This window comes from Elephantulus edwardii, unplaced genomic scaffold (genome assembly GCF_000299155.1).
Source record: "Elephantulus edwardii isolate Elephantulus edwardi_28Jun2011 unplaced genomic scaffold, EleEdw1.0 scaffold00353, whole genome shotgun sequence".
In the NCBI taxonomy this organism is placed as follows: Eukaryota; Metazoa; Chordata; class Mammalia; order Macroscelidea; family Macroscelididae; genus Elephantulus; species Elephantulus edwardii.
The window spans coordinates 1936171-1956001 of NW_006400103.1; the positions used below are offsets into that span (position 1 = coordinate 1936171).

The window sequence follows — 19831 nt, forward strand, 5'->3', positions numbered from 1 at the left end:
TGGGAGGGTGGAGGGACAGCGCAGGAGGGGAAGACCCTCTATGAGATGGATTGATTCGGTGACTGGGGTAATCGGGATGGGTGTGTCAGAGGCGGTGTGGTTGGCACAGGATAGAGCAGGGTTTAGGGCTGTTGTGCATAGGGTTGCTATGAGTCGCAAACGACTCAACAGCACATAACAACAACAACAACATGGCGATGAGAAAGTCTGCTGCTAGGGACCTCTTCAAAGTACTAAAGAGTAATGAATGGTGTTTCTCTGGAGACTAAGGTGTGCCTGATACAGGTCATGGTCTTTGCAATCACTTGTTAGCGTCAGAGAATTGGACAATGACTAGGGAGGATAGAAGAATTGACGCCTTTGAGCTGTGGTGTTGGAGAAGAGTACTGAATGTACCATGGACTGCTAAGAAAAGAGTCATTCTGGAGAGGGTTAAACCAGGCTGCTCCTTGGAGGCAAGGATTCTGGGGCTTCGTCTGACATACTTTGGACATGTTGTTAAGGAGGGACCAGTCCTTGGAAAGGACATCATGCTTGGGAGGGTGGAGGCACAGCGCAGGAGGGGAAGACCCTCTATGGGGTAGATTGATTCAGTGACTGGGGTAATTGGGGTGGGTGTGTCAGAGACGGTGTGATTAGCACAGGACAGAGCAGGGTTTAGGGCTGTTGTACAAAGGGTTGCTATAAGTCGCAAGTGAGTCGACGGCACATAACAACAAACAACACCGACTTTGTATTCTGTACTTCATAAAAAAAGCTTTTACATTTTATGCTACTGAAATTTGGGCTATTATCAATTTAACGAGAATAATTATTAGTGCATCTGGTACAACTGTTAATTTACTTAAAATACTCTATAGCCATTTTAAGTAAATTATTTTATTTAATCCTAATAGCAGCCACTTTAGTTGTAAAAATGAAGTTAAAGAAGTGTGTGCAGATGATCTACCCAAGATCATACAGCTAAAGTGGCAAGATCAAATATCACAATCTAGTTTTTAGATCAAAACCATTTTAAACAACTAAATTACACAGCATTTCAGGTCATGTAGACAGCATAATCCAGGGCTGCTGATGAGTCAAAGTTAGAAATCAAGACTGCCCAAGTTTATCTCCCAGTTACACTGGCCATCTGTCATTTAAGACATGGTTTCTTAATCTGTAAAAGTGGGACATCATGTTTACCACTTCACAGATTCATCGTGAAAATTAAGTAAGGCAAACCGTTTTGTATAAGGTGTCTACGTTCAACAAGACTAACACTGCCTAATCCTGTGCCACCCGCGCAGTCAATGCAGTGTTTGGATCTATATTCGCAGCCACTGTGTCTCTAGTTAGGTCTTTAACTTTGTTCTTTACCTAGAAGGATGTTCTTTTCTAGGGATTATTACCTCCTGAGAACATGTCTAAAATATTTAAGGCAAAGTCATCCCATCTTCCCTTCTAAAGAGTATTCTTAAACACAGTAAAGCCATTTCAAACAATAAATTTTTACTCTTTTTTTTTATCGTTTTAGCTTTCTTATGGTAGAATTACATAAGCCTTTTATTTAGCTCCCTCTAAATTACATGAGAACTTCATAAGTAGCATAAACAGTTAAGTGCTCATCTATCTGCCAAAATATTAGCAGTGTGAATACAGTATAGCACACCTCAAGGGTTTGTATCATACGACAAGTCTGATAACCTGCTTCCAAAAAGTCGTAACGATTGAAAACCTTGTGAAGTGGTTCATAGCTGGAATCTATGAATCAAAAACCAGCAATAACAATCATTGCTGCGTAAGTCAAGAATTTGTGTGAGAATAATCACTGTTTGTAAACTCCTGTAGAGTCAACCCAGACATTTTAACTTTATGTGACGTTTCTATTCGCATAACCCTAGAATATTTTTCCTTTAGATATACACTTAAGATCCACAAAATAATATATTATTTATTGAATTCCTTTTAAAGTAATCTTTAACAAGCTTAATATCCCTGCACTGCGAAGTCACTCTCTTAAGAATAATTTTGGGGAAAAAAAGACATTAAACATTTTTGTCATCTTATAAAACAAGTAAGAAGATCTTTATGATTACTGAAACTACAAACTATGTAGCACAAAGTTAGTATTTTAGGATTTTTTAAGGGAAATGCCCTGACAAATCTAGTTATTCCTAATCTTTTTTTACAACCCTCAATATAGCATTTTGAGAAAGCAGTTTTAAAATTAACAGACTGGAAATGGTAACATTTAAGAGGTTACAGTAGTTAAAACTATTGTTTTTAAGTATGACACTCAAAATCAAAATAATGAGCAATGTTTTCAAACCACCAAGGCTTGCAAAAAGTACAAAAGTAAAAATAAAAAATCACAAGATGGCAGTGTCGCTCCATGAAAGCTGCAGTGTATCCAGTAGATCCATAACCTTTTGCCTCACTGGCTTTTTCCATGCTTTTAGTCTTTTCTAAGTATGTCTGCATGTTTACGCACAAGTTACTTGTTAACAATATATAATATTTCTATCCTATTGATCTATTAATTAAATAAAAATTTAAAGGCAGGCTTGACTGTTCCTTCAGCAGGCTTAAATATTCTTTGACAAGACACAAATGCATCAATTCTCTGGATTTTCTTATTCATTGTTTACCTGTCACCTGCAGATGAAGCAATTGAAAATATCAGGGCTTCAATTAGCTTAGTATTTAAAGTGACATCCGAATGTCACAAAGACCAAAGAAATAACTTATCTGAAATCTCAGGAAGTTCACAGCTGAATCAAATTTCAAATTGTGATTTCCCAGTGGTAAAATACTCTTTTGTTAACGTATACTGCCTTTCAAAAATAAATAATGGGAAGAAAAAGTAATCACAGAATGTACATGACATCACATTGTAATTTGTCACTTTAACAAAAGTTGATTAAAATTAAGTTTTTAAAATTAATTTAAAACAAATAGGAACTCACCTTCTAGTTTTGCAGTACTTCAAAGTTTATAAATGGAAATGTTTTTAGACACTCTTGAGAGAAACCATAGTTTTTCCCAATTTTAAACCTCAAGCATTTGCACAGTTCTACTTTCACATTCTTTATCTTCCTTAATGGAACAAAAAGATGCATAAAAACACCACACAGAGGAAAATGCACAAGGCAGCAGAGTACTGGATGACCTGTATTTCACTGAGATTCACTTTTACAGCTATCTTATTTTGCTTAGTAAAACATCAGAGTAACAGCCCTGCTAGTTTCTCCATGAGAGGTGCTTAATAATTCAGATCTTTATTTGCTCTCAAGTTTACAATCTGAGAGATCCAGATTATTAACTAAACAATAAAATACAATGCGGAAGGGGAAAATCCATCCAAGCCCACAGAACGGATGAACAATGACTTTCTAGAAAAAAATTCTTTAACATGCAGCAAGTGCACCATAAAGAGATGGACTAAAACATTCAATCTGCCTAGGTGAGAAGACTCCGAATGCAATGATGCATATAAATTCTAAACATATTCATCTCTGCTGTTCTTAGGTGCTGACATGTCATCTCTCATAGAGCCCCAATGTACAACATAACGTATTGACCAATCCAGCCCAAACTCACAACTCTTACTATGCTTAAATCTAATTTGCAACCAGAGTCAATCCATCTCTGTGGGTCTCCTTTTTCAATAACCTCTACTAATCATCTAAGTATACCTCCGTCCAAGTAAAGGCTCCTCCTGGTAATATGCCCCAAATATGTGAGTCGTATCATCCTCACTTTCAATAAGCATTCTGGATGCACTTCTTAAAAAATAAATTTGCTTGATTTTTTGGAAGTCCATAGTTTGTACATCCAATATTCTTTGTCAACTCAAAGAAATCAACTCTTCAGTCTTCCTTATTCACCGCCAACTTTCACATGCACATGAGGCAATTAAAAATACCATGGCTGTGTACATTTCAATCCTAAAAAAGTATAGCCTTGCTCTTAGCATTTTCTTGAATGCTGCTTCCCTAGGCACTAACTATGTAAAATTAAATCCTTACTATTTCTCAGTTTATCATGATGCAATTTACTGGTCCTCCTGTGAAAAATTATGGTTTCTTTACAATGAAGTATAATCTATACTAAAAGTTATACACATTAAGTAAGCTTCAGCAATCAGTGCTTAACATTATTTTTCTGAAAGCAAGGCTGTTTTCACCTGCATACTGCAAGTTAGTAAGCCTACTTCCAATCATATTGCTAGTCTTCACACATCCCAGCTTCTTGGGACATGTGCTTAGTAAACACACTGACCATATAAGGTGAAAAAATACAACACTGGTACACACCTTTCCTGAATGTCTATCATGCTGTATTCTTTTGTTCTGTTCCAAAGACTGCTTCTTGGTCAATGGACCAAACACAGTGTTCTGGAATTCTCATTCTTCTCAATATTATCTCTTTTTTATCATAATAAACACAGTGAAATGTTTTTGAATAGTAAATAAAACACAAGGAAATATCTAATAATCAAGAAATGCCAGAGATGATATCCCTCATTCTATGTCCTCTTTTTAATCTAGCTTGAATTTTTTTTGCAAGATTCTGCTAACATAAATTATTTTCAGCAAGATTTTATGTATTTTAATGACTTAAAAAATTTTCTCAAATGAATCACTGCCTTTGTCAATTCTAACCCACAGCCATAGTGGGTATAAAATTTTTAAATTCCATTTTCAGATGATTGCCAATATGACCTCTTGATTAGCAGCCCAACAACTTATGCATTACACTACTATGGCTCCTTAAAATAAATGTTGTTATGTGCCCTTGGGTCACCTGCTACTCATAGTAACCCTATGGTCAAGAGCCCTAAAACCTACTCTATCCAGTGCCAACCTTACTGTCTCTGACACACCTACTCTCACTGCCCCAGTGACTGAATTAATCCATCTCATCGAGGGTCTTCCTCTTCTGTGCTGTCCGTCTACCCTACCAAGCATCATGTCCCTCTTCAAGGAATGGTCCCTCCTTGTAACATGTTCAAAGTCTGTCAGATGAAGTTTCAGAATCCTTGCCTCCAAGGAACAGCCTAGATAATTTCCACATTCTGTTATATCACTCTTCTTTGTAATGGGCACAAAGACAGAGGTTTTCCAGGTAGCCAGGTGGCTGGCTTCAAAATGTCTTCGTAAAAAAAATTTTATTGTGATTTTAAAGAATATTTACAGAAAAGTTATATTTTAATTCATTCATTTTTGTGTACTTTCTACCCTACCACCTGCCTTAATTCACTTTTTTAAAAAAATACTCATTCCTCCCCAGTCTACCTTGCTGTGAACTTCTTATTCTGGACAGTTGTCATACAATTAATGCTTAATCATATATTCCTTTAAACAGGTCTTTGCTTCATCTGTTCCAATGCCGTGTTCATTATCTAACCCCTAATCTTAGTTTCTCCCCAATTCCTATGTCAGTCTGGTTTTAAAACAGTGGCACTATGCAGGCTTTGCTTTTATGACTGAGCTCATTTCACTCAGCATAATGTCCTCCAGGATGATCCATGTTGTGTAATATTTTATATAAGTTAACTTGTTTTTCAGTGCTGGGTAGTATTTCATTGTGTAAATATACCATAGCTTTTCTAATGATTCATTTGTTGATGGGCATTTGGGTTGCTTCCATCTCTTTGCTATTGTGAATAAACATGGGTATGTATATCTCTGTTTCGGTGGCAGCTCTGGTTTCTATAGGATATATTCCCTATAGTAGTGGAATTGCTAGTTCAAATGGTATTTCTATTTCCAACTTTATGAGAAGGTGTCATAACATCTTCCATAGTAGTTGCATGATTTACACTCCAACCAGCAAGGAATAAGGGTTCCAGTCTCTCCACAACTCTACTTTTATGTTGAACCATCCCTGCATACCCTTTATGGATCCCACTTGATCATGGTGAATTATTGTTGTACTGTTGGATTATATTGGCCAAGACTTTACTGAGGACTTTAGCATCTACGTTCATGAGAATATATTATATTGGCTTAAAGGTTTCTATTTTAGTGCTGTCTTTACCTGACTTTGATGTCCAGGATATGTTTGCTTCACAGAGAGATTCTGGTAGAATTCCCTATTTTTTTATTTTCTGAAATACTTAATTCAGTACTGATGAGTGTTCTTCTTTGCATGTTTGATAAAATTAACTAGGAAATCACTCTGGCTCAGGGCTGTTGTTGTTAGAAGTTGTTTCATTTCCTGTTGTCTCTTCTTTTGTAATGGGTCTGTCCAGGTGTTCTACATTGGTCTTTGTCAGTTTAAGCAGGTTGTGAGTTTCTAATTGTTTGTCCCTTTCCTCTAGGTTTTATATTTGAAGATACTTTTTCAAAATATTCCATTATTAACCTTTTTTTAGTTGAGACACTGACCTTTGAATCTCTTACTCGGATTGTGTGTCTGTGTCTTCTTTTCCTTTGTTAGCTTTGCTGTTTGTCAAGTTAAGATCTTTTTGAAGAATCAACTCATGGTCTTGTTGATGGTATCAATTGTTTTTCCGTTATCTATTTCGTTTATTTCTGCCCTATGTTTTGTAACTTTTTTTTTAAGAGGGTGTTGGATTTTCTTACTGCTCTTTTTCAACTTGTTGGAGATCCTGGGTTAAAGAATCAATTATTACTTTTTCTTCCCTTTTGAATTGCTTATTGCTATAAAGCGACCTCTAGTTGCTGCTTTGGCTCTTTCCCAGAAGTTCTGCTAAGTTGTGTTTTCATTGCTATTTGTTTCCAGAAACTTTTTTCATTTTTTATTTGTTCTATTTTCCACTCATGTTCAAGCAGGGTGTGGTCTTTTTCCTCCTATTCCTCTTGCTACTAAGTTATAATTTTGTAGCATTGCAGTCTGAGAAGATGCTCTGTATTATTTCTGTTTCTGAATTTACTGATGTTTGCTTTGCAGCCAAAAAATGTGATCTATTCTGGAGAACGTTCCATGCACACTGGAGAAAGTATACTGCACTTTTTCATGGCACATTAGCCTGTATATATCTATGAGATTAAGTTGGTTGTGTGGTTTAATTCTTCAGCATCTTTGTTGTGTCTTTCTGGTAGGTCTCTTTTCTTGAGAGTGCTGTATTGAAGTCTCCTACTATTGTAGTGTTGTCTATTTCTTTTTTTCAGTTTTGTTAATAATGTTAGCTTTGTGTATTTTGCAGCTCTCTCAATTGGTGCATAGATATTTATTACGGTTATCTCCTCTTGACCCTTTAAGCATTATATAGTGACTTTCCTTGTCCTTTGTGATGGTTTTTACCTAAAATCTATTTTATCAGACATTAATATCACTTCTTCTGCTTTCTTCTGGTTGCTATTTGCTTTGTGTATTCCTTCCCTCCCACTCCCACCACCACCACCACCACCCCCACCACCCTTTTTAGTCTTCCTTTAGCTTCACTTTTCAGGTGTTATTTCTTGTAGACAACATTTTTTTTTATTCAATCTGCTAATCTATTCTCTTCACTGGTGCACTTAAGCCATTCACATTTAGTGTAATTACTGAGAGCCAAGGTTTTATTGCTATAATTATGCTTAGTTCTTTTTGGTGTTGTTCCTGGTTACTCTGGGAACTTTCTGTGGCATCTCTTTAAGAAGGCCTTCCCTCAGTATTGCCTGCAAAGCTGCTCTTGTTTTTATGATCTCCCTCAGACTCTCTTATCTGAGAATATCTTGATCTGTCACATTTGTTGGACAGTTTTGTGGGGTACAGTAATTCTTGGTTGACAGCTGTATCAAGTGTTTGATATAATGTCATTCCACCATCTTGCACACATGGTTTCTGCTGAGACACTTAATCTTATTTGCTCTCCCTTAGAGATTACTCTTCATTTCTCCTTAGCAGCTTTTAGAATTTCTCCTTACCTTTGGTTCTAGCAAATTTGACTATTATATGCCTTGGTGGTTTTCTTTTAGGATCTATTCTATCGAGTTTGCTCAGCTTCCTATATATTTATATAGTCTCATTCTTCATTATGCCTGGAAAGTTTTCTTCTAGTAATTCTTCCACAACTTTCTTGTTGCCTTCACTTGCTTCTTCCTGTTCTGGGATTCCAATTCTGTGCATGTTATTTCTCTTGACAGTGTCCTACATTACTCTTTGGCTTTCTTCTCTTTCCTTCTTTTTTGATTCTGCTTTTTGTTCTTACAGATCAGTGCTGAGAATTAATTCTATTTTCTATTTCACTGGTTCTACATTCCATCTCTTCAATTCTGTGATCATACGCCCCTCCAACATGCTGAGCATCTGAAACATTGGTCCTGGATTACGGTTTCTTGTTTTACCAGAGCCTCTAATACCTCATTAACTTCATCTGAATTGTTTTGGATTAAGTTCCTCCAACTTTTGCCTGCAGAGTCTTGTAATTCTTCGAGTTTGTATTTCACGCACTGAAAATATGCACTCATTGTTCTTTTGAATTTTGTGTCATAAAGTTCCATCAGACTTTCTGGCTTGAGGCAATCCAATTATTCTGTGTTTTGATCACTTTTTCTGGATGACATCTTGCTTTAGTTTTGTGTATGGTGTGAAATAGTCTGCTTCTTCTGTGCCAATTCTGTGGTACATTTTGTTAGTGCCTGGGGCCTTCCTGATGAAGGGTGGGCAGCTCATTCTGCCTAAATTTCTCTGATCCTCTGGCTCAAGGGAAGACTTGTTTCAGTGGGGCAGCTCAATACTCTAGTAGGGAAGGGAAGGACAACTTACCCTGTCTTTTGTTCTTCCTTTCTAGCCCTGCTGCAAAATTAGCTGAGATTGGGGGGGCGGGGGGGCTGCCACTTCCTTTCTCTGTTCTTGCAGCTAAGTTCTCTGAATGGTGTGGTGTGGTTTTCTGGTTGCAGCTGTCTCTCCAGAAGTTTGTTGTCCTCCTTGGTCTGTAGAGTGGTACAGCCAGATTTCAGACTCTCTTCACCATTCTGAAGGACTGACTTTGCCTCTAAACCTTATGCCCCAGGACTGTGTTCTGGAAGCTGCTGGTGGCTAAAGCATTATAATTACAGTGTACATCAGGCACAGCAGGATGATGTCTCAGATGAAAGCAAGCCTTTTCTAGATTCTTAATGTTGGTGTTAGGCTCCCCTTACTGGTGGGGCCAGTGGTGCAGAAAGGATGTTCAGGAAAGAGGTGGTGTCACCTGTAGAAATAACCAGTAAATCAGCAGCATTCTTGGCCTGGCAATTGCTGCAGCTAGGTGGGGTCCAAACACTCTGCACCTCAAGTGCTGGCTCTGGGAGGGGCCAAGGGTGCTGACAGGGTGTTTGACAAGGAAATGGTGTCACCTGTAGAGAAGGCCTGTGAGTTAGCAGTCTTCTTGGCCAGGTAAATGCCACAGCTAGATGAGGTCCAAAGGCCAAGTCTGGCTTCCAAATTTCTTGTCATTGACAAGTGAGTATATTCAGCATTGCATCCATTTATGAAAGCATATCGATCCCTGGAATCTTTTTCTTTTTGGTCACTGCCTGTCATGAAGCTTGGACTTCCCCCTTCAGTACCACTGCTTTTAGTATGCTACTTTCTAAAATGGATAAGCATCAACTAATTCTTTTTGATACAGTAATTATGTGTATTCCCATTCTCTTCTTTTGATTTCAGCATCATTTCACTCTAATCATTTGGCGTTGTAACTCAAAGCTTGAATTTGTTTTTTAATTCGATCAGCTTGAAAAATGCTGAAAATCCCTTTTGATTTCCTAACTCTAGGTCTCGGCACATTTCATTATACTAGTTTTCCCTGTCACAACAAGCCACCTGTTGACATCTTCTATTCAACTCTCTTACTTTTTTTTTTTTAGCTTTCCTCCATTCTAGCACAAGTTTTGGAGTCCTTTCAGACACTGATTTTAGTGTTTTTCTTTCTTCCATTTTTTCTGATCTTTTGCTTTCTTACGATGTTCTTGATGTTATGCCACAATATGTCTAATTATTAATCCTTAGTGTTCAATGCATCAAATTACTTCTTTGTGATGATCTTTATATTCAAGTGGAATACACTCAAGTCTGTATTTTTCTCTCACGATTTGTATATAGATTGCCATTTTGATAAAAATTTCAATAGTAGTAATAATAATCCTTGAATTCTTCTGGAAAATCTAAGAGCCAAAAGTTTAGACAAAGTTTTCAAGAAAAAAGAAAACAAAGGCAGTATTTTACTCACTCATGTTATGACATCCTTAGGTGCCAAATAATACATGAAATCAGCACAGGAAATCAACAGCTTCAATGGATTGGAATCACCATGAATTGCAATCTCTGGAAAGAATCTCTGGAGAAACTAAGTTATCAGCTGTGAAAACTAGGCCAGGAGCAGATTGTAGAACAGATCATCAACTACTCATATGCAAGTTTAAGCCAAAGCTAAAGAAAATTAAAACAAGGATCAAATTTTGACCTTGAGTCTATCACAAGTGAATTTAACCACCATCTCAGGAATAGGCTTGAGGACTTTAGTATCAATAAATGAAAGCCAGATGTGATGTGGGGAGAGATCAAGAATATTATCCAGAAATAACGCAAAAGGTCACTACAAAGACAGAGGAAGAAGAAAAGACCAAGATAAATGTTAGAAGAGACGTGCACAAGAAAGCTGAGAAGCCTAAGCAAAGGAAAGAAATCAGGAAAATATGAAGCTGAAGAGAATTCAAAAGGCAGCTAAAGAAGAAAAGCAAAGTATTGTAACGAAATGTGTAAGACCTGAAATCAGAAAATCAAAGGAATAAACTCACACAGCATTTCTTAAGATGAAGAAATTAAAGAACAAATTCAAGACTCGAGTTGCAATGCGCAAGGATGCAATGGGCAGAATACTGAATGATCCAAGAAGCATCAAAAGAGGTTGAAAGTATACAGTCACTGTACCAAAAAGAACTGGCTGGCACAGAAAAATGTCATGAAATATATGATTAAAAGGTAATGGTGATCAAAGTTTAAGCTACCTTAAAGGAAATGGCAAAAATGAAGCAAGGCCTTAGAAACTGATGGCATACCAACTCTTGTATTTCAACGAACAAATCCAATCATGGACATGCTCGCCAGGTTGTGCCAAGAAATCCAGAGGACAACTTACCTGGTCAAGTAACTGGAAGAAGAGCTCCATGTTTACTCCCATTTCAAAAAAACAGGGATCCAAAAGTGTGGAAATTATCATACAAAAAGGCGTACAACAGGGATGTGTCCTATCTCCATACCTTTTCAACCTGTATGCAGAGCAGATTATCTGAAAGGCTGGGCTAGATGTGTGGCGTCAGGATTGGTGGAAGATCTATTAACAATCTGCGTTATGCAGATGACACAATCCTGTTTGCTGAAACTGAGGAGGACTTGAAATGCTTGCTGCAGAGGGTCAAGGACTGTAGACTTCAGTATGGATTGAAGCTCAATGTCAAAAAGACAAAGATTCTCACCACTGGACCAACTGGTAACATAAGGATGGATGGTGAAGAGATTGAGATTATTAACAACTTTAGTCTGCTTGGTTCCATGGTCAACACTCTTGGCACCAGCAGCCAGGAAATAAAAAAACTTACTGCAATGGAAAGGTCTGCTATTAGGGACCTATCCAGGGTACTGAAGAGCAATGGTGTCACTCTGGAGACTAGGGTTTGCAATCACTTGTCATGGATAAGAGAGTTGGACAATGACTAAGGAAGATAGAAGGAGAATTGATGCCTTTGAGTTGTGGTGCTGGAGAAGAGTATTGAATGTACCATGGAATGCCAAGAAAACAAACAGATTCATACTGGAGAGGGTTAAGCCAGGCTGCTCCTTGGAGGCAAGGATTCTGAGGCTTCGTCTGACATACTTTGGACATGCTGTAAGGAGGGAGAGGTCCTTGGAGAGGGACATCATGCTGGGGAGGATGGAGGGATGCCACAGAAGGGGAAGACCCTCTATGGCGTGGACTGATTCAGTGACTGGGGTAATCGGGATGGGTGTGTCAGAGGCAGTGAGACTGACACAGGATAGAGCAGGGTTTAGGGCTGTTGTACATAGGGTCGCTATGAGTCGCAAGCGACTTGACGGCACATAACAACAACATCACTAGTATTACATACAAGCAAAATCTTGCTGAAAATTATCCAAAATGACTGGAGCAATATGTCAACAGAGAACTGCCAGATGTGCAGGCTGGATTTAGAAGAGGTTGTGATACGAGGGCTATTATAGCTAATGTTAGATGGATCTTGGAACAGTCCATCAAAAGAGAATACCAGAAATTCTAGCTGGTTTTAGAAGAGGCCATGACACTAAGGACATCAGAGCCAATGTCAGATGGATCTTGGCTGAAAGCATAGAGTACCAGAGGTTGTCTGTTTCGTTGAGTATGCAAAGGCATTTGTTTGTATGAATCACAACAAATAGTGGCTGTGAAAAGAACAGACATCCCAGAACACTTGATTGTGCTCATGTGAAACCTATCCTTGGACCAGGAAGCAATCATCAGAACAGAGCAAAGAAACACTGCATGGTTCAAAATCAGAAAAGGAAGCAGTCATCAGAACAGAGCAAGGGAACACGTATGGCTCAAAATCAGTACAGCAGTATGTCAAGGAAGCATCACGTCTCCATACCTTTTAAATCTATATACAGAACATATCATTCAGGAGGCTGGATTTTATGAAGAATGAGAAAGCAGGACCGGGGGAAGACTCATCCACAAACCTGCTTTACAAAGATGACACAACCTTGCATGCAGAATTTGAGGTCAACCTGACACATTTGCTGCAAAACGACTGTAGTCTTCAATATGGAATATCAAGATGACAAAGACTCTCACCAATGGGCCAATCTGCAGGATCATGATAGATGAAGAGATTGAGGTTGTTAACAACTCCAGCTTGCTTGATTCTAGACTCAACACTCTTGTATGAGCAGTCAGGAAATCAAGACAAATTGCATTGGGAAAATCTGTTGTCAGGGACCTCTCCAGAGTGCTAAAGAACAATAACTTCAGTCTAGAGACTAAGGTCCAGGCCATGGTTTTGCATTTACTTGCTGTGGATCAGAGAGCTGGACAATGGCTAAGGATGACAAAAGTTATCAATGACTTTTGAGTTGTGCTGCTGGAGAAGAATACTGAACATACCATGGACTGCCAACAGAACAAACAGATCTGTCCTAGAGAAGATGAAACCAAGTTGCTCCCTGGCAGCAAGGATTTTTAAGTTTTGACATTCTTTGGGCATGTTGCCAGGAGGGGTCAGTCATTGGAAAAGGACATCATGCTCGAAAGGATGAACAGCATAGGAGATTAAGACTCTAAAGGAGACAGACTGACACGGTAACTAAAATAATGGGGAGAGGTGTGTTGGAGACAGTAAGAATGGCTCAGGAGAGGACAGGGTTTAAAGCTATTGTGTATAAGGTCACTGAGTTGTAGGCAACTCAACAATCCATAACAAGAAAAAGGACCACCCATCTGAAAAGTCTCAGGCTACTGTGAATTCCCCCTTGCACAAACATCAGGTAAGAAAAAAGGTAAAAACAAAAAGTGTTTCCAAAATTTTATTCCAAATACTCCGTATTCATTGTCATTGAATTAGAACCAACTCATAGTTTACTCTCCCTTGGCTTTCTGAAACTGTAAGTCAAACAGATTATCCATTTTTCTCCTGAGAAGATGTGGATTCGACCTGCCAGAAATTCAGACTTTAGGATGGCTGTGTAACACCCCAACAGGCCAGGCTACCAGAGCCTACTGATTTAAATAATTAAATTCCTTCTTAATAAATTAAATAATTAGAAAGTGTTTTATGCTGAGGCTGCTTAGGTAGAAACAAAATCTCAGTGGATTTGGTCTTGTAGGATGAAGGCACAGAGTCATGGTTTCCTAAGTCACTTCAGCTCTTTCAGCTAATGACTTGTTTAGTGCTTCTGTACTACATCCTTGTTTGTTGTGTATAGTGTTCAGGGTCTTAAAAGATTTCAAATCTTTTTATTAAGAAGGAATTTATACTTTGGACATGTTGTAAGGCGGGACCGGTCCTTGGAGAGGGACATCATGCTTGGTAGGGTGGAGGGACAGCGCAGGAGGGGAAGGCCCTCTATGAGGTGGATTGATTCAGTGACTGGGGTAATCGGGATGGGTTTATCAGAGACAGTGCGATTGGCACAGGACAGAGCAGAGTTTAGGGCTGTTGTACACAGGGTCACTATGAGTCGCAAGCAACTCAATGGCACATAACAACAACAACAACTTACACATGAAACAAGAGGCACAAAAAGAGAAAATGGAATGCTTGTATAGTTACCTACATTAAATGCCTTCTTTGTCCTGAGATCATAAGAACGGAATTATCACTTGGCTACAATTTCTCAAACGGAAAAAAACTGAAATATGTTCAAGCCTCAAGTTACACCATAAAGAAATGATATGGGCAAAATCTTGAATGATCCAGGAAGCATCAAAAGATAATGGAGAGTATACAAAGAACTAACTGAAATGAAAACCATTTCAGGAAGCAGTAAATGATCAAGAACAAATGGTAATGAAGAAAGTTGTTCAAGGTTACGTTGAAGGCATTGGCAAAATATAAGGCCCCAAGAATCAATGTTTTAACACAGAGATGCAGCCCTGGAAATGCTTTCTAGACTTTGCCTGGAAATGTGGAAGACAGATGCCTGGCCAACTGACTAGAAGAGAGCCATATTTAATCTCATTCCCAAGAAAGGACATCCAACAGAATGTGGAAATTACTGAATATTAGTAGCATCTGCAAGCAAAGTAACGCTGAAGGTCATTCTAAAAGCAACTGGAACAGTACACTGACAGGAAACTACCAGAGGTACAAGTGCAGTTTAGAAAAGGTTGTGACACCAGGGATATCACTGCTGATGACAGGTGGATCTTGGCTGAAACAGAGAATACCAGAAGAATGTCTATTTGTGTTTTATTAAATATAATGAATGTGTGGATAACAAATTATATCTATAAATATTGAGAAGAATGGGAATCTCAGAATACTTAATTATGCTCATAAGAAACCTGTATCTAGACCACAAAACTACTGTCTCAACAGCACAAGGAAACACTGCATGGTTTAAAATCAAGAAAAGTGTGTCAGTGATTTAGCCTTTCTCCATACCTATTGAATGTGTACGCTGAGCAAATCATTTGAGAATTGGACATTATGAAGAGGAATGTGGCATCAGAATCAGAGGAAGACTCAATAGCCTGCATTATGAAGATGACACAACCTTCCTTGCTGAAAATGAAAAGAACTTGAAATGCCTGCTGCAGAAAATCAGACTATAGCTTTCAATATAGATTACATCTCAACATCAAGTAGACAAAAATTCTCACCACTGTGCAAATAGGCAGCATCATGATAGATGGAGAGAAGACTGAAACTCATTCATCTTAGACCCACAATCAACACTCTTGGTACTAGCAGACAAGAAATCAAAAGACATGTTACATTGAGAAAGATGGTGGTTAAGGACTTCTCCAAAATACTAAGGAGCAATGCTGCCAGTTTAAAAACTAAGATGTGTTTATTTCAAGCCATTGTCTTTTCAATCACTTGCTATGCATATGAAAGCTGCACAAAGAGTAGAGATGACAGAAGAATTGATACCTTTAAGTTGTGGTGTCAAGAGAGGAGTACTGAATATCCCATGGACTGAAAAAGAATGGACAGTGTGTCTTGGATAAAGTGCAGCCAGAGTGCTCCTTACAGACAAGGATGATGAAGTTTTGTCTCATATATTTTGAGCATTAGAAGGGTCTATTTCTTGGAAAAGGATACCATACTTGCAAAGGTGGAGGTCAGCAAAGGATAGGAAGACCATCGTCAGTGACTGCTGCAATGACAATGCACAGGATAGGTAAAGTTTAGATCTGTTGTTCAGAGGGTCATTATGAGTCATACTCAACTGATGGCACTAAAGAGCAATCAATACTAACCATTCCAATAAAAGATTTTACAGAATATTGATCAAAAGGGGTTAAATCTAGAATTTCAAATTCTCATGAAATCCAGATTTTGTGGAACCAAGGTGGCTAGATAATTAACAGGGTGCACTGGTGGCCTAGTGATAAGAATCTGCACTGCAGTCCCAAAGGCATAAGGTTCAAATCCACCAGCTGCTCCGCAGGAGGATGGGCAATCTCCTCCCATGTGATTAACTGCCTCTGAAAATTCCCTGGTGGGTCAGCTATGGGTTGGTTCCAACTCAATGGTACAAAACAACAACAATGAGGAGGCTAGATGAACCTCCAAAACTAGATTACCTTTTAAATGTTAAGCCAGCCACCTAAAGTCTTCTTTAAAGTAAAAGAAGGTTTCTCTTATTCATTACATTCTTTAAAGATTTATACATATGGGATCAAACTGACAATAGGAACTAAAAAGAAATTAGACAAAAACAGTAAGTCTTTTAACAGAAAGTAACAATTCAGAAAAGGAGAGTGAGAATAGCCACACAACTCAAACAACGTACATGCATACAGTTCAACTGGTGCATGTTCTTCTACACGTATTTGTTATGTGCCAAAGAGTCACCTGCAATTCACAGCAAACCAATGAATAAAAACCCTGAATCCTGTCCTCTCCTGAGCCAATGTCACTGTCTCTGACAAACTTGTTAAACCATTACTCTAGTTATAGTGACAATCCATCTCCTCCAGGGTCTTCCTCTCTTGCTGTCTCTCCATCTTTCCAATCATGATATCCTTCTCCAGGGACTGATGCCTCTTGGGAACATGCCCAAAGTATGTCAGACAGAGCTTCAAAATCATTGCCTCCAGGGTGCAACTTGAGATTTCACCGTCTCCAGGACTAACCTGTTCGTTCTCATGGTAGTCCATGCTATGTTCAATCCTCTCCTCCAGCACCACAACTCAGAGGTCTTGATTCTCCTTTCATCCTTAGTCACTGTCCAGCTCTATGATGCACCATAGCCTGCATCTAATGCATTTCTAGACTGACATTGTGACTCTTAGTAGTACTCTAGAGAAATCCTTGACAGCAGCTTTTCACAATGCAGTCTTTTGATTTCCTGATTGCTGGTGCCAAGAGCATTGATAGTGAAACTGAATATGCTGCAACTGTTAGCAATCTCAGTCTCTTCTCTACCTAACATGGTGCTGCCAACTGGCCCAGTGGTGAGTTTTCTCTTCTTGATGTTGACCTTCAACCCATACCAAAGACTGCAGTCTATGATATTTTGCAGCAAATGCTTTAAGTTCTCCTCAGCTACAGCAAGCAAGGTTGTGTCATCTGCATACAGAGGTTTGTTGAGGAGTCTTCCTGCAATCTTGATGCAACATTCTTCCTCATGAAGTTCAGCTTCCAAGTGATCTGGTCTGCATACAGAATGAAAAGGTATGGAGACAGGAGGCATCCCCAAAGCACTCATTTCCTGATTTTGAACCACGCAGTATTTCTTTGTTCTGTTCTGATGACTGTTTCCTGGTCCAGGTATAGGTTTCACACGCATGCAATAAGGTATTCTGAGATTGCCATTCTTCTCAAAGTCAGCCACAATTTGTTGTGGTCCAGACTTTGCATAGTCAACAGAGACATTCCTCTAGTACTCTGCTTTCTGACAAGATCCACCTGACATTGGCTACGATGTCCCTAGTGCCACTACCTCTTCTAAACCCAGTATTTTGGTAGTTCTCCAACAACGTACTCTTCCAGTCATTTTTGGTTAACCTTCAGCAGTATTTTGCTGTGTATAACATTTGTAACATTGTTTGAGAATTTCCACACTGTCAGATGCCTTTTTTTTTTGGACTGGAAATAATTATGGATCTCATCCAGTCAGTTGGCCAAGTAGTTGTCCTACAGATTTTTTTTAAAAAATCAGATAAGCACATCCAGGGCAGCATCTATTTGCTAAAATATGTGAATTGGTTTTCAATAAATTCCAGGGGTTTTATTGTTTGCCAGTCCTTCAGAGCAGCTTGAAGCCCCTCCTTCATCACTACTGCCTCTTCATCATGTTGTTCCATGAAATTCTTCTGTGTCAGCCAATTCTTTTTGATACAGTAACTATGTACTCCTATCTTCTTTGGATGCTTCCTAGATCATTCAATGCGTATAACATCCTTAACACGCTGCCGCAAATGACGGCTATAGCCATCCTGCACATTTTAATTAATAAAAAAAGGAACATCATTCGACATGAACAAATGATGCTCAATTTCATATGGAAGTCACAAATAATTGGGGGGAAAAATGTCTTTGTAAGCACGGTCATCAATTTAAAAGTGTGCGGCAACGTGTTAATTAAGTATTGTAACTTGAGGCTTGAATTTGTTCTTCGGCTCCTTCAGCTTAAGATATGCCAAGTGGGTTTGTTCCTTTAGATTTTCTGACTCCAGGTCTTTGTACATATCATTATACTTTGCTGTCTTCCCACACTGCCCTTCGAAATCTACTGTTCAGCTCCTATAGTTACACATTTATAAAACAAATTTTACAAAAGTTAAGGCAAAGCAGAGAACACTCTGGTGGCTTGCAGTTCAAATCGACCAGCAGCTCTATGGAAAAAGGGTGAAGGGTCAGCTATAGGTTTGATCCAATTCAATGCATACAACAAAAACAAATGCAAAGGGAAATGTAGAAAGATACTGCAATAACCAAGGTATGAGACAGCCAATGCTAAGACTATGGTATAGGTGCTACAAGGTAAGAGAAAGCATATACAAGTGGTTATATTACCAATTGAAGAAGAGACTGGTCATTTAATTAGATGTGGAAAAAATAAAAGGTACATTTATTTTAAGTGATAGGTTGAGCGGCACCTTGTGGAACATTAGGCTCTGTTGCAAAAATTGGTGTGACTCAATTTATATCCTACTAAATTTAGAAGCAGGAATGGCATCTATTTACTAAACAACAAGCCTCTGGAAACTCTATGAACTTTGATAAATGATGATAGTTATAGAAAGGCTTCAGGTTCATATGGTCCCTAGGAGTCGTGCTCAACTCACTGACAATCAACAACAACAACAAAGAGTCAAATAATTGTGAGAGTAACTAAGGAAAGTTTCTGAATAAAGATGAAAAATTTAGCAATCAAACATATACCTCCCGCTATTTGAAAGCATGGTAAGATCAATTGTAGAGTGAGTGGAAAGAGAACAGGTTCAGGATTAAGCCTGAAAGAACTGCAACAATACCATGAAAGGGACAAAGCAGACTGCAATATTCTAGGTGTTGGGAGAAAATCTAGAGAGAACAGTGCCTTTAAAAGGAAAGTAAGATGCTCAACTTGTTTAAATACTCCTGTTAGATAAAATAACATGGCAACTGAGCATGGGTTGTTCTTTGTTTTTAACATTTTATTGTGGTTTAGGTGAAATTTTACAGAGCAAATTTATTTCCTAATCAGTCATTTTTACAATTTTTTGTTTCACGACATCAGCTGTAGTGTTTTCCAATTAAAAGCATTCTTCCATTCTTCCATCTTCCCTGCCCTTTCCTATTTTCTGGCCTTTGTTTGGGGGACTTGTTTGCTCTAAACACGTTCCTCACATATTCAGGGAGCATTTTAACATTTTGCATACTCATTGCTAGAGCCTATCTTCTCAAATACTCTTAGCAATTAACTGATGACTTTTCTTTGAACATTTGTTTCCTTCCACTCCTTTCCTTTTGGCTTCCTGGGCTCTATGAGGAGAAATGTGGGGTCTTGACTGGTGGACGATTTATCAACAGTCTGCGTTATGCGGATGACACAACCCTGCTTGCTGAAATTGAGGAGGACCTGAAGCGCCTGCTGCAGAGTGCCAAGGACTGCAGCCTACAATATGGATTGAGGCTCAATGTCAAGAAGACAAAGATTCTCACCACTAGACCAATTGGCAGCAACAGGATGGATGGTGAAGAGA

The 19831-nt window shown here is 38.6% G+C and overlaps 1 protein-coding gene across 3 annotated transcripts in view; it reads right to left on the reverse strand.

Annotated features, from left to right (window-relative positions):
• LOC102854271 (ubiquitin-conjugating enzyme E2 variant 2-like) overlaps positions 1-19831 on the reverse strand; it is a 61538-nt gene that overhangs the window by 31369 nt on the left and 10338 nt on the right. For 2 of the 3 annotated variants that reach the window (XM_006901960.1, XM_006901961.1), the window contains exon 1: positions 1113-1132. The exons of the other annotated variant lie outside the window; for it this stretch is intronic. In XM_006901960.1, coding sequence (XP_006902022.1) covers positions 1113-1132 — 20 coding nt within the window. Of the gene's footprint in view, positions 1-1112; positions 1133-19831 lie in introns of those variants that run through there. 3 annotated transcript variants of the gene reach the window in all.